The sequence below is a fragment of the Notamacropus eugenii genome, chromosome X, assembly GCF_028372415.1.
Source record: "Notamacropus eugenii isolate mMacEug1 chromosome X, mMacEug1.pri_v2, whole genome shotgun sequence".
NCBI lineage: Eukaryota > Metazoa > Chordata > Mammalia > Diprotodontia > Macropodidae > Notamacropus > Notamacropus eugenii.
In genome coordinates, this window is record NC_092879.1 from 23,737,081 (window position 1) to 23,750,699 (window position 13,619).

Genomic DNA, 13,619 nt, shown 5'->3' on the forward strand with positions numbered 1-13,619 from the left:
GCCAATTGAGTTAGCCTATTTTTCAAGGTGTTATTTTCTTCAGCATTTTTTTGGGTCTCCTTTAGCAGGGTGTTTACTTGTTTTTCATGCTTTACTTGCATTTCTCTCATTTCTATTCCCAGTTTTTCCTCCACCTCTCTAACTTGATTTTCAAAATCCTTTTTGAGCTCTTCCATGGCCTGAGCCCATTGAGTGGGCTGGGATACAGAAGCCTTGACTTCTGTGTCTTTCCCTAATGGTAAGCACTGTTCTTCCTCATCAGAAAGGAAGGGAGGAAATACCTGTTCACCAAGAAAGTAACCTTCTAAAGTCTTATTTTTTTTCCCTTTTCTGGGCATTTTCCCAGCCAGTGACTTGACTTCTGAATATTCTCTTCACACCCACTTCTCCTCCAGATCCACCCAGCCAGCCCTTGGGGTCTGAGATTCAAATGCAGCTCCCCATCCTCAGGGCTTTGGGCAGGGGCAGAGCTGCTATTCAGTGTGCGATTAAGTTCAGGTGCTCAGGTTGGGGCAGGGCCGCCTCACGGGGCTCAGTTCCCTCAGGGGGTTTATGCAGAGACCTTCAACAAGGGATCCCAGCTCCTGAATGCTTGGGGAGCCCCTGTCTGCTGTTGCCTCCACTGCTGCCTCCCGAGGGGGCCTGAGTTATGGGGGCACCCCACTCCCCTCTCGGCAAGCCGAGAAGACCCTCTAACCAACCTTTGGGGCCCGTGGGTGGAGGGACCCGTGCAATCGCTGGAGATTCCATCCCTGAAGCCTGCTTGGATCTGCTCCTCTCGGTGTCATGTGGCCAAGGCAGGGCTGGGCTTTGCTCCGGGTCTGGGGAGCGACAGACCTATTGCATCAGGTTTTCAGGGCTCTCTGGAATAGTAATCTCTTCCACTCCATTGTTCTGTGGCTTCTGCTGCTCCAGAATTTGTTAGGAGTTCTTTTTTACAGATATTTTATGGGCTGTGGGTTCAGAGCGAGCATATGTGTGTCTTTCTGCTCCGCCATCTTGGCTCGGCCCCCCCTTCTCACTCATTCTTGAAAAAGCTTTGAGAAGTTAGTGATTGGTAATAATAGTTCAGTTTTTCAGGTCCAGGTACTCAGGTTTAAGATGAATTTGGAACTGCCTATCTCTGAGTGTGTTCCACTTGAAAACGTACATGGCAGTAGTAAATGTTTGTTGAACTGAGTTGACCTGATTAGGAATATTCTGGGCTGAACAGTTTTTGCTCAATCAAACTGAAACCAGTGTGGCCCATGACTATAAATGAAACATATCCCAGCATAACATCATTAGATAACTAACTAGCTGGCTAGACAAATGAGAGAGCAAACATTTATTAAACGTCTACTATGTGCCAGACACTGTAGAGAGTTCTAGGGATACCAATACAAGAAAACAAGACAGCGTGGGCCTTCCTGGAGTTTACTTTCCAGTGGGGAAACACATTGCCACAAAAGGATAGCAGATCACCTTAGCTTCCCTGCTCTAAAAGAGCTAGATTAAAGTACAGAAAACTTGGGCTCTTAAATAGATTGGATAAAGAGGCAGGCACTAGAAGAGGCAGGATGGTATACTAGAAAGAGCCCTGTTGCAGGAGTCACAGGCTCCCTTGGAGGACCTGTGTTCAAATCCTGCCTCCAGCACTGATGACCTGAGTGACTCAGTAAGAGAGAATCTAATTATGACCAGATAATCTCTGAGTCCTTTCTACCTCTAGATCTTGAAGTCTTAGAATCTGTCCCTTTACAGAAACAGGCCTCCTATCCCTTGTCTGTTGCTGGTAACATTTGACTTAGCCTGGCTCTAGTGTCTTAAAAACATCTGAAAAAGTACTTCTTCAGAAAATGCTGTCCCCACCATCCTGTAATGGAAAAGGCTTTTTCCTAATGAGAATGGGACCATAATGTGCCTTTGCTTCTAACCCACTGAGTTGTTGTAGCTGCTGACACTTCATTTAACAGTGAGTGATTCAGCTCTTTTTTTTTTAAAGAGGATTATTTTTTAAAAGAATATTTGCCTCTCGAAAATTATTTGCCCCACTCTAAACCATTCCCACTTTTGTGGCAGAAAAAATGTTCTTCTCCAGCACAAATAACGACTCTCTACCAAGCCCTTCTTGGAGTCGGAGTCCTGCGATGCAGGCTGAAGGTGCTTTTCTAGTGCCACCCAGGGAAGGGCCCATGTGAACAGGCCTCTTAGTGCTGAGGAACTAAGGTCAAGTTGACTTAGATCTATGCTAGATGGCACAATTGCATTTAACCACATGCTTCTTCTCCTGTAGCAGGGCATTGCTGAGACTTTGAAGTCAAAAAATGACTTTGAAGACAAGGTGTAGCTGGCCACAGGCTGTGGTCTGGTCAGTCAGGAAAGCCTCAGGTGGATCAGAAGTCAGGGCCAGAACAGTCAGATCATGTGAGGAGGTTCAAGTAGCCTACCTAGAGTCTAGATAGACAAAGGCCAGGTTCTGAGGATTCAGGCTACAGGAGTAAACTTTAGAGTAAAGAATCCTTGACCCACCAATTACCAAGCAGGGGAACAGGAAAGTCTTGCTGGAGAAGGTGCCTGTTTAAGGGAGCATCAAAGGAATTCCTTGGACAAAGAGGAGGGAGACCATGCCAGGGGGGAGACACAGGAGTCCAAATCAGGCCCAGGAGAGAGTCATGTAGTCTGACGGGGGCACAGAGTATTTGGATGCAAGTCCCAACAGAGCAGTCCGGAAAAGGCTTGTGGTGGCAGGCCATGGGGGGCCTTAAAGAATGACAGCTGGAAGAGTGGCCTTTTTGTTCACTCTTCCATCTCTGCAGATCATCCTCTATGAAAATCCTGAGATAATATTCTTAAGTCACAGACAGGTCTGGCCATCTTACTTGATCAAGAACCTATAGGGGCCTCTTAATGCCTTGAGGATAAAGACAAACTTTGTAGGTAGGCACTTAAAGCTTTTCCCATGGCCACAAAGTTCCAATAAACCCTTATCTCACAATATTCCCCATCTTGTCATCTATATCCCAACTAGACTGTAACAGCAGGTGTTCCTATATTCAACACTTGGTCCCCAGTTCCAGGAAGATTGATTTGATTTTCCCCAGGGGTAAAGGTTCTCTTTTTAAAGTTTCCTAGATCAGTTTTCAAGAAGTGCCCCTCAGTTCCATTATTAGTACTAGAACTTACTGATTAGGATATGTGTGGCAGCCACTCAGCAAGACCAAAAGTCAGTGAGGGCAGGGCTTCTTTTCATGTTCATCTGTGCACCCACAGTGTCCTGGAAGATTTTATTTTCAATTTTCTTTTAATTTATTTCACTTTCTTTTTCCTGTTCCTTTCCTTTCCTTTCCTTTTTCTTGCCTTCTCTTCCCTCCCTTCCTTTCCTTTCCTTTTCTCTTCTTTTTTCTTTGGAACAGAGGAGTAACACCACCAGATCTGTGCATTTGAGATATTCCTTTGGCCTGAGGAGCAGAAAAGAGAGGTCTGGGTAGCTAATAAGGAGACCGTGAATTAGTAACATGATTACTGGGGGAGTGGAGCGCATAGCAGACCGATGCAGGAGATTTTTAGAAGTAGAATCAGTAAGACCTGGTAGCTGACTGGCTAGGAAAAGTCACTAAGACAAAAAAGTCCAAAGTTGACCCCATGGTTACCACCTGGGGGGCTGTGTGTGAATGGTGCTACCATGGACAGAGACTGTGAATTCAGGAAGAGTAGATGCTTTTTTCCCCTTCATGGAATCACAGGATTTCAGAATATGAAAGAGGCCTCAAATCCTTTTAGTCCAACCCATATCCCCCAAAGGACCCCCAGTGCAGCTTGCTTAAGACCTCTGTGGAGGGAACCTGTCACCTCTCAGGGCAGCCAGTTATACTTTGGAACAACTGTCTGCCTTTCCCTGACTTTGAGCCTCTTTCCAACTTCTCCCTGTTATTGTTCCTAGTTTGCTCCTCTGGGGCCAAGTAATAGAGGAAGTCTGAGCCTTCTTCTGTATCACAGCTCTTCAGATTGCTGAAGATGGTCATTCTGCCCTATATCACCCAAGTCTTTTCTCCTTCGCATGTCCTTCAACCATTCCTTATACAACATGAACTCAAGTTCATTCACTATCCTGGCTGCCCTCTGCGTGTTGCCTAGCTTCCTTACTCTGTGGTGTAAAGACCACAAAAGTTATGTCCCCTTCCCCTGGATTCAGTCTTAATCTTGAGTCAAACAGAGTACCCTTCTCCTTGCTCCCTCTCCATGATGCCCATTTCTAAACATACAATGAGGATGAACTCTAGAATCTCAGAGGTTGGACTAGATGACCCCTAACACATTTGGGAATTTTTGTCCATGAAGAAATCCACTCCAACACGTGTCAGACAAGTGGTCATTTGTTTGAAGGCCAACTTTAGAAGGAAATTTAATTCCTGTTTGAATTTCTTTGCTTTGTACCTTCAGGTTGATCATGAACCGTCATGGCTATTAAGTAGTATAAAAGAGTTGCAGACACAGCTTGATAGTGTAAAGGATGCGCTGTCTGAACAGCAAAATCAAAATAACTACATTCTTGAGGAAATCCAGACTCTAAACAAACGGTGCGGCACTAAAGAAGCGGGTTTGCTCTTTGAAAACGATGGAGAGAAGAGTGGTGGCAGTGAACTCCATAGCCTGGAATATAAGTGTGCAGCGTCAAACTGTTCCCAAGTAGCGAGGCTGAAGACAGAACTTCATGAGCTACATCAGAAATACCAGGATTTTGAAGCCAAGTACAAGCAGGACACAGAGTCCTGGCAAGAAGAGTCTCAAAACCTAACAGAGAAGATAAGATTCTGGGCCAAATCAGGTAAACAGCAGCAAGAGATCATCACCAACCTAGAGAAGGAGTTTCAGGCTTCGAGGAAATTGTCATCAGAATTTCAGAGCAAGCTGAGCCTTGCCCAGGAGGAGCTGCATGTGATTACTGAAGATCTGGCCAACATGTATCACCAGGTGTGTGTCTGCAACAACCTGTTACCTGATAACGGTCTGTTGGATGGCTGTAAAGATCGCCAAGAGACCCCTGTCCATACCTGCGAAAGGCATGCCAATGATGTTGTGGCCAATGCACGTATGTGCAGAAGCCAGTCTGATGATTTCTTTGTGAAAGCCTTGTTTAGCCCTGAGGCAAGCTCCGTGGAAAGTGGCAGCAGCAACCAGGCCGTTTGTGATTCTCCTTGTGAGTCTGATGGAGAAGAGGATGACAAGGAACCTGAGAGTCTTTCCAACCAAATTTCCATCATTGGAAGTCAAGTGAAGCAACTCCAGACAGCCCTGGCGATCTCACTGGGCAACAAGTCCCTCGAAACCGTGTCAACAGAGTTGAAGGACAAAAATGCTCTTGTTCACGAAATAATGGAACTGAAGTCTTTGTTGAACACTCAAAGAGAGCAAATAGCAACTCTTAGGACTGTCTTGAAGGCCAACAAGCAGGTAAGCTATTGGCGATAATCCTGGGCACTTTAGACACTACACAGCCATGTCACATTTGCCTCTGGAGCAGAGGCAGAAAGAGACACGCTATGAAAATTTAAGGACTCAAAGATGACTTGTTGTCAGGTTGGGAAAAGCAGGCATCCAAAAGAACATTTTTTTCTTTTTCTTTCTGAAGTTCACATAATTCCCCATGTTAACTTGGAAAGATATAAGGAATAGTTGATTTTTTCCTATATCTACCACTTTATGGTTTTGTTGATTCAGAGTACAAAATCCCTTGCCAGTGCCTATGTGCAAGTTATTACTTGTCATCCCCAAGGTCCATAGTGATGGTAATTTAGCGATCTTGTGGACTAGGCCCCAGGGTAGGGTCGTCTTACAGTTTTGATAAACATTAAGAAGTATATTTCTGCCTTCCACATCTTGACTTTCCTCATTGCTGTTTTGCTATATCCAGAATTGGCATAAGAAATTTAACGGGAATTTGGGAGTAGTTTTGTGGAATCTGCAGATGACAGGTGAAGGCCAGCAGATGACACTGAAAAACTTTAGAACTGCCGAAACGCATAAAATTTATATAGAATATTATATAATATTAACATATTTTAATGATTTGTTACAGTAATGATTCAGACTTTTTCTCTGGTATAGAGGGAAGACAAAAATTTTTATGTGGATTTTCCAAGATATCAGGGCACCGTGCTCCTAACCCCCTTGATATGACACACCTGTAGTGTGTTAAGAGTCAGTAGCTAACATCATATTAAGTATGTTGAGAAGTTCGTTAACTTAGTTGGTAAAACCAAATCAGTAAGCATTTGTTAAGAATTCACCTTGTGCCGGGCCCTGTGCTAAGCTGTAGGGATACAAAAATAAAAACCAACTTAAAAAAAAAAAACGAACCAAAAATATGGTCCTTGCCCTCCTGGTACTCACATACTGATGGAATAGCCAGCACACGAACAACCATGTCCGTGCAAGATAGACAAAGGGTAAATTGTACTATCAGAGGGGAAGTACTAGTACTGAGGAGGGCAGGGAGCGCATTGAACCTCTGGAGGAGGAGGGTTTGGAAAATTCTGCATTGCAGCTTGCCAGTAGACTCATATTCTTTTCACTCTCCTCTAGGCTGCTGAAGGTGCCCTTTCCAATATGAAACGCAAATATGAAGATGAGAAACTTGTGGTGGCAGATATCATGAGTAAATTAAGGCATGAGATGAAAGTTCTGAAAGAACATACTGCTAATTTTTCCTCTCTTTGGGCAGTGTTTGCCAGCAGGCAAGTTTCAGTTCTGCCTCTTTTAAAGTTTCCAAAACTCCCCCAACACTCTGGTGTGAATGGACAACCATTTCCTGGTTTTGAGGAAACACGGAGCTTGGGACAAGGGAGAGATTTCCAGTCCTTGGTTGCCCTAATGTGAGCACCTGTCCCCAAACTAATTTATGCACATTTGGTTGTATGTGTGACAAAGGGAGGAAGGAGAGACCTTACACTTTTTCTTCCCAGAAAAGACAATGCACACGTAGAGCTGTTCCTGCTCATTTTATCTACACTTCCCATCACTAGTCTCAACATGAGTCACTGTGTGAAAGAACCACCAAGTGGGAATTTGATTCTGACTTTGGGAGTCACATCCTGCGTGATAGTGGACAGATCAGTTGGCTTAGTTCCCTTTTTGTTTCTTAACTGTCCTGTCCTCTTAGCACAGTGTGCTACATGATCGCTTTCTTGTAAGCTACCTTCAACAGAAGGTGTATTCTTATGAAGACTCAATACTAAAGCATTTAGAGAATGTTAAGGGAATGACACAGGTAACCATGGTGTTTGATTTTTCCTGGGAGATTTCTTAGATCCAGGATTATGTTTGACTGGGTTTCCTCATGCAGCAGGGTTTTTTTTTCAGTCAGAAGAATGCAGGAAAGAGCAATGGACCTAGGGTTTAGCCAGGTTTGCACCGTGGTTCGTGCTTACTAGATTTGGGATCTTAGATGAGTCACATCCCTTTTGTGAGGTTTCCTTCATTTGAAAAATTGACATAACAATCCTTGATTATCCAGCTCCGTGCTGTGAGAAAAGAGCTTTGTAAACTTTAGAATACCATGGAGAAAGGAGCTGTTATTAACTTATTTGCTGAGTGGAAGCTTTCCTTGAGAGGGCAGTCTCCAGCCTTTTTGATGGAGGGTCTGATCCCCTCCTACATTGAGGCAGTAACAAGTGAAGAACTGTGTTCTTTACAAGGACAAGGAAACAACACGGCAGCTGCTCACTTATGAGCGATCCAGTTGCTCCTTGAAGATAAATAGGTTGAGTGGGATTGCCTGCTTGGGGACCCATGCCTGAAGGAAGACCAAGATGTTTAGGTACAGTGATTGGTGGGAGGTGCTGAACTGCCTTTCTGTTCTTCTTTTGCAGATGTGACGAATGTGTTTTGCAGCTTGGTGAAATACAGCAACAGCTTGCTGCTGTGGAAGATCAAAAGAAGACCTTGAAATCTTTCCTGAGCCTAGCAGTTCAGCAGAAACAGGCCCTGATCCAGTGCTTGGAGACACTGGACTCACTGTTCACTGTGCCACTGAACAGCTAGGTAAAGCTTGTTTCCAACCCTAAAGGGAGACAGTTCAAGAGTAACTGGGAATGACATATTTTCTCAAGTATGGAGCTAGGAGGGGTGGGAGTGGGGTGCTTCCACACAGTGAAGATTGTGACTGAGGGTAGCTGGTCAACTTTTCATTGAGTATATTTATCCCCATATCTCTACCCTGGATGAGATTTTTCTCATAAGTGTGTTTTCAGTTCTTGACTCAAAAACTCGTCCCTATTCAAGCTGATGGTGTGTGCCTACTTCCTCACTTCATAGTTCTTTAATCATCTTACTTCTCCAAATAATTGACTTTTCACCATCTTTCTAAGTTGACTGCTGAATCATGTAGCCTTGCGTGGAAAGTGTCATTAGTGTGACATACACTTGTCCTAATATATCTCTCCACTAGTCATAGAATAATGTGGCAGTGAGACTTCCCTCTCATTTCTCAAAATAAGTTTAGAATTTTATATGATGAGATGTTGAAAATATTCCATCACATCTGCTTGCCTAGTTTTCATTGCTATGTTTTTATGTTGCTTTGTTTCTCAGTCTCCTCCAGCAGTAAATGAATAGCATAAAGAAAGAAGACGCCCCCCCACCCCGTGTTTCCAGGAGAGGGGAAGCAACAGGGTTGACAAGCAAAGGAATTTGCAGAGGACTGGGGTAAACATTGAGATAATCCAAGTTATCAGCTTTAAATGGTTGTCTTAAGAGTGTTGGATGTCTTCTGTAAAGATATTTAATGTGCTAATTCAGTTACAGGAAGAACATTTATAGTTGTTTTGAAAACTCAGGCCATTTCAAAATGATACTTGAGATTGTGTTGTGTCTAAGAGCTACATTCTATTGAAGTACCAGTGGTGCTGTGATTTGTTTTGAATACCATTGTCCTGTAATTCCTTTGTGAAGATTACCATATTCCCTGTTCCATGTTCATTGTGCTCCTGTCTCTTCAGAAATGTTAAAAAAAAATACAGAAACTTCATGTTGCTCCTCTTTTTCAATTCCATTTCAAGCAAGAAATGAAACCTTGTATGTCTTTATGTTTACAAGTTACTTTCCATATAATTGGACATTCACTTGCTGTTGTTTGTACGGTGTTAGAAATTGTCTGCACAAGTAGCTTCTATCAGTGTATGAGTGTACTGTGTGCTGTCTTAAACTTTAAAAATTGTATTTGTGCAAATCCCGGATGGAATGGATTCCTTTAGGCATTTTCAGGGAAAGAGCTTTGTCATCCAAGTACCCTGAGTAAGTGCCAAGTATTTGGGATGCTTGGTAATGCTGGAACTTGCTGAGATTCCTGAGTACAGGAGACTGTTTTTGGCAAGGCAAGGTACCAAATGCATTACTCTTTCTAGGTGAATGCAATCTGAAGCCCAAAGAGGGTAGACTGTTAAATTCAAGGATTGGTCAAGTAACAAGGGGCTGCCTTATGCCAATTCAAAATTGTATAGTTTTTGTGGAAAGGTCTCTGGGTTTTTTCCTCTTCCAACCCAGTACCTTTAAGGTTGGGAATCAGCCACCCACAGTCCTTTATGGGATTCTTTAGATTCTACCCGTATTTTCTCTTGCAGAAAAAAAAAGCTAAATGATGGGACACTAAATTGTTGAAGAGGATGTTATTTTGAGAATCCACTTATTAACTATCTTTAATAAAAGGAAACCATTTTCTCTTACTTGTCCTTCTGAATTGCATGCTGGATATAGACTAATCATCTCAAGAGAGTTGGTGACTTGAAGGGTGAGTGGTTCTATCAACCACACACCCTCAACTGCTTAGTATTAGTTTGTGAGCCTTTGAGTATTTTCACTACTAAAATGTAGCTGGCTGCAAGAGATATGAAAAGCTCTCTCTAACTAAATCTGCTCGGCAAGAGATAAGAGAATGGTTTAAATGGAATAAAAGTATATATAGATACATTTTAATGGAGATATTAAAATATCTATTTTACTTTGTGTATGAAGTAACACTCTCTAAATCTCCCCTTCAATACAAGGCATGTTGAAGTGTTTTGTGTAAAGAAACAAATAAATTGTGTTAGTTGTCTGCATTTCTCCTTTTCTGATCTTGATGTCTTTATATTTAAGACTGCTGACTCGTTACATACAAGCCACATTCTAGTAGAGCAAATACTAGGAGAAAAAAGTAACAATACCAAGGGGCCTGATATTGGGCATACCCCCATCTATTGTAACTGGGAAATGCAAGCAGCCTTTTGGCTTGCACTGAATGCTGATTTTACCTGTAGCTGATTTACAGAGACATTTCAGCCTAGTGGGATGAGACCAAATACCTTCATCTTCCCATAGTCACTGCTATAGGGTACTATCCAGGATAGTCTTCTACTTGGTTCATTGTCTTTTGAATTTGTTTTACAAAAGACCAGGTCTTGCTAACTACTTTTCCAATTCCGAGACTGCAGGGCTTTTTGACCACCATGCAAAGCCCTCCCTAGAAGGTCTGTGTTCTCTCTTCATTTTCAAAGAAGACCATGACATCAGAGAAATGATGACATGACTTGTACTTGACTTTGTTTTGTGTGAGGGAGGGCTGTGCACTGTCACCAGCCTCACTTCCTCTCCTGGGCCATCTAGATTTAGTGACCAGATATTTATCAAGATGACTAGAGAAGGCCCAGCATGCACTAGGAGACCTTGTCCTATTCAGGTACTCACTTAGAAGGAGGTCCCCCCTTCATTTTCCTCTGCAATGGAAGGCGAATTTGAATGGACAGAGGACACCCATATAACTTGAGGTTTAGTGGCCAGATTCCTTCTTTCCTTCCTTGCCTTTTCCTTTCTTCCTTCCTTCCTTCTTTCCTTCCTTCTTTCTTTCCTTCCTTTCTTCCTTCCTTGTTTTGCGTGAGGGAGAGCTGTGCACAGTCACCAGGCTTACTTTCCCTCCTGTGCCATCTGGATCCAGTGACCAGATATTCATCAGGATGACTAGAAAAGGCCCAGCATGCACCAGGAGACCTTGCCTTATTCAGGTACTCACTTTGAGTGACATTCCCCCCTTCATTTTCCTCTGCAAAGCAAGGCAAATTTGGAAGGCCAGAGGATTACCACGTAACTTGGGGTTTACAGGTCAGATTTCTTCCTTCCTTCCTTCCTTCCTTCCTTCCTCCCTTATTTCCTCCCTTGTCTTTGCCAAAACCTTAAACCCAGTGCACTTTAAAGCCCAGTGCACTTTTTAGTGACAACAGTAGGTCCCTACCCAAACTCTACTTGATGCCTCTTTTGGGGACCCTCCTGGCTTCAGAGTGATTATCAATAGTAACTGTTGCTCTTGCCCTCCCAGCTGGATTAACTTATTTTTTTCTTTTGATCATTAAAGGGACCATTCCGTTTATTTCTTAAGAAGGTCGGTTCACTGAATAGGCATTACCTCACTGTCTGTAGTTTAGAGGCTCTGGTTTCCATGGCTGATGTCTTATGAAAAGAGTTAGAAATCTTGTTTTACCTACAAAGACAAAAACTCTGACCTTTCACGGGAGAGTTCTCTGAGTGTTCAGAAAGCTAGTGTTGGTGAGTTTTGTGGAAAGGGGGAAGGATTAAGCCATGGAGAAAGTGGGGAACTAGCTGCTTTTGAAAGAGTATCAAAGAACTCCCTGCCCTTCTGACCTGTATGTGTGATACTCTGAGTCTATTCCAGATGAGTCAGTCAATAAACATTAAGTAAATACCTGCTTGCTTTAAGCCAGTCGCTATGCTAAGCACTAGGCATACAAAGAAAGGTAGAAGATAGTTCCTATCCTCAAAGAGTTTATATTCTAATGGAGAAGACAATATGTAAAAAAGCTACGTACAGAATACGTTGGAAAAAAATCAACTGAGGAAAGGCATCAGAATTAAGTGAGGTCAGAGAAGACTTCCTGTAGAAGGTGTAATTTTAACTGGGACTTAAAGGAATCCAAGGAAGCCAGGAGGTAAAGATGAGGAGGGAGAATCTTCCAGGAACAGGGAACAGCCAGGGAAAATGTCCAGATTCGTTCCAGGTCACATGAGCAACAAGATGGTGAACTCGACATTTTCTTCAATCCCCATGACCTCTGAAAGAGCCCCAAAACAGAAATTATGGACTAAAGATAATGTAACTTCATCTATTTCCATGATTGAGGACACCTACAATCTGAAAGACTAAAAAAAAAAAGAAGGAAAATCTCCAATCCCAGAAAACTGACAGTCTTGGACCTTGAGCTCATTCAGTGCTTCTCCCCTACTTGCCATGGTAAAAGCAATGAAGTTGCACTAGCAGACACAAGGGTAGAACATCACAATCCACCCTTACACTGCAGTCCCTGATCCTTCTTTCCAGTGTTGCAGCAACCCCAGGTACCAGCTGTGGAAATTTCTTCAGACCTTGATAACCAATTGAAAGCCTGTCAGGAACAAAGTCCACCCAAGGCTGCAACCTGGAAAAACCAACTCTGCAAAGATCTGAATTGTTGGTGCTGGGCCATTAGGACAAATGTAGTCCTATTAAGTAAACCACAAATTGATAGAGCACAAAAAGAAAACCATAGGCCAATATCATTAATGGACAGTGATTCAAACAGTTAAAACAAAATCCTGTCAAACAGATGACAACAATTCATCCAAGAGACCATTCATTATGATCAAGTAAGATTTATGTCAAAGATGCAAAGATGGTTCAACATTAGGAAAACAACATAAGTAATCAGATTAAAAATAAAAATATCCAAAACCATGCAATCTCAATAGATATAGAAAAAGTTTTTGAAAAATTGTATTTTTATGCTGAAAACCCTGTAAAGTATGGCCATAGAAAGATTTTTTTAAAAATATCAAGCATGTATCTACAACCAAAAGCAAGCATCATATACAATGGGATACACTAAAATCTTTTTCAGGCCTTTGTTTAGCTCCTTGCTAAATCTTAGGCCTGCTGCTTTTGCATTAAGAAAGCTGCCAATGGCTACAGACAAGGTCTAAGTGAATTCATTCACATTTTGAACCAGCTCTCCCATCTTTCTCTCTTCAACATAATGGTGCTGAAACCCAGGAGTCCAAACCTTAATTAGACTCAGATGATCTTCTCCTAGCCACTGGAATAAGAGTCTGCTAAGTCGGAAAGGTGAAAGAGACTATCAACTACAATTCCTCTCCAGCCAAAACTGGAAGACTGTGGGTCCAGCTGTTGGAGGCCATGGACCTGGGCACACCTTCGAAAGCCCTATCTGGAAGGCAACTTTTAGGATTGCCTAAACCTGCCCTTGATGTCACCAAGTGGCTTGCCTCTCTCCACCCTGGACTCAGTTGGCATTCTGCACCCCACGCTGATCACCCCCCCAACCTATTCTGATCCCTGAAGTGGACTCTTCACCCCTGTTCAGCAGGAAGCAGCTACTGAAGACAATGACCTTTGCCCATTTTTCGCTAAAAGAATTCTCCTACCTAGTGGTTGAGTGGGGACATGATGTGAATAGAAACAGTGCCCTGAGAGTTAAAATAATATTGACTGACTTTGTGAAGCCCTTGGTGCCCTAAAGTCTCTCCTTACCACAACTTCCCCTTATCCTGGACCCTAAGATTCCCTGTCCCCACACCTCATCCTGGGGGAAACACAAAAT

At 42.8% G+C, this 13,619-nt stretch overlaps 1 protein-coding gene across 1 annotated transcript in view; it reads left to right on the plus strand.

Moving 5' to 3' along the window:
* The window catches only part of LOC140516159 (protein bicaudal D homolog 2-like), a 37,217-nt gene extending 27,141 nt beyond the window's left edge, over positions 1–10,076 (plus strand). The window contains exons 6-9 of the mRNA XM_072627133.1: positions 4,423–5,433; positions 6,565–6,716; positions 7,851–8,022; positions 8,572–10,076. Of these exons, the coding sequence (XP_072483234.1) occupies positions 4,423–5,433; positions 6,565–6,716; positions 7,851–8,022 (1,335 nt within the window). The 3' untranslated portion in view covers positions 8,572–10,076. The remainder of the gene's footprint in view (positions 1–4,422; positions 5,434–6,564; positions 6,717–7,850; positions 8,023–8,571) is intronic.
* The last annotated feature ends 3,543 nt before the right edge of the window (positions 10,077–13,619 follow it).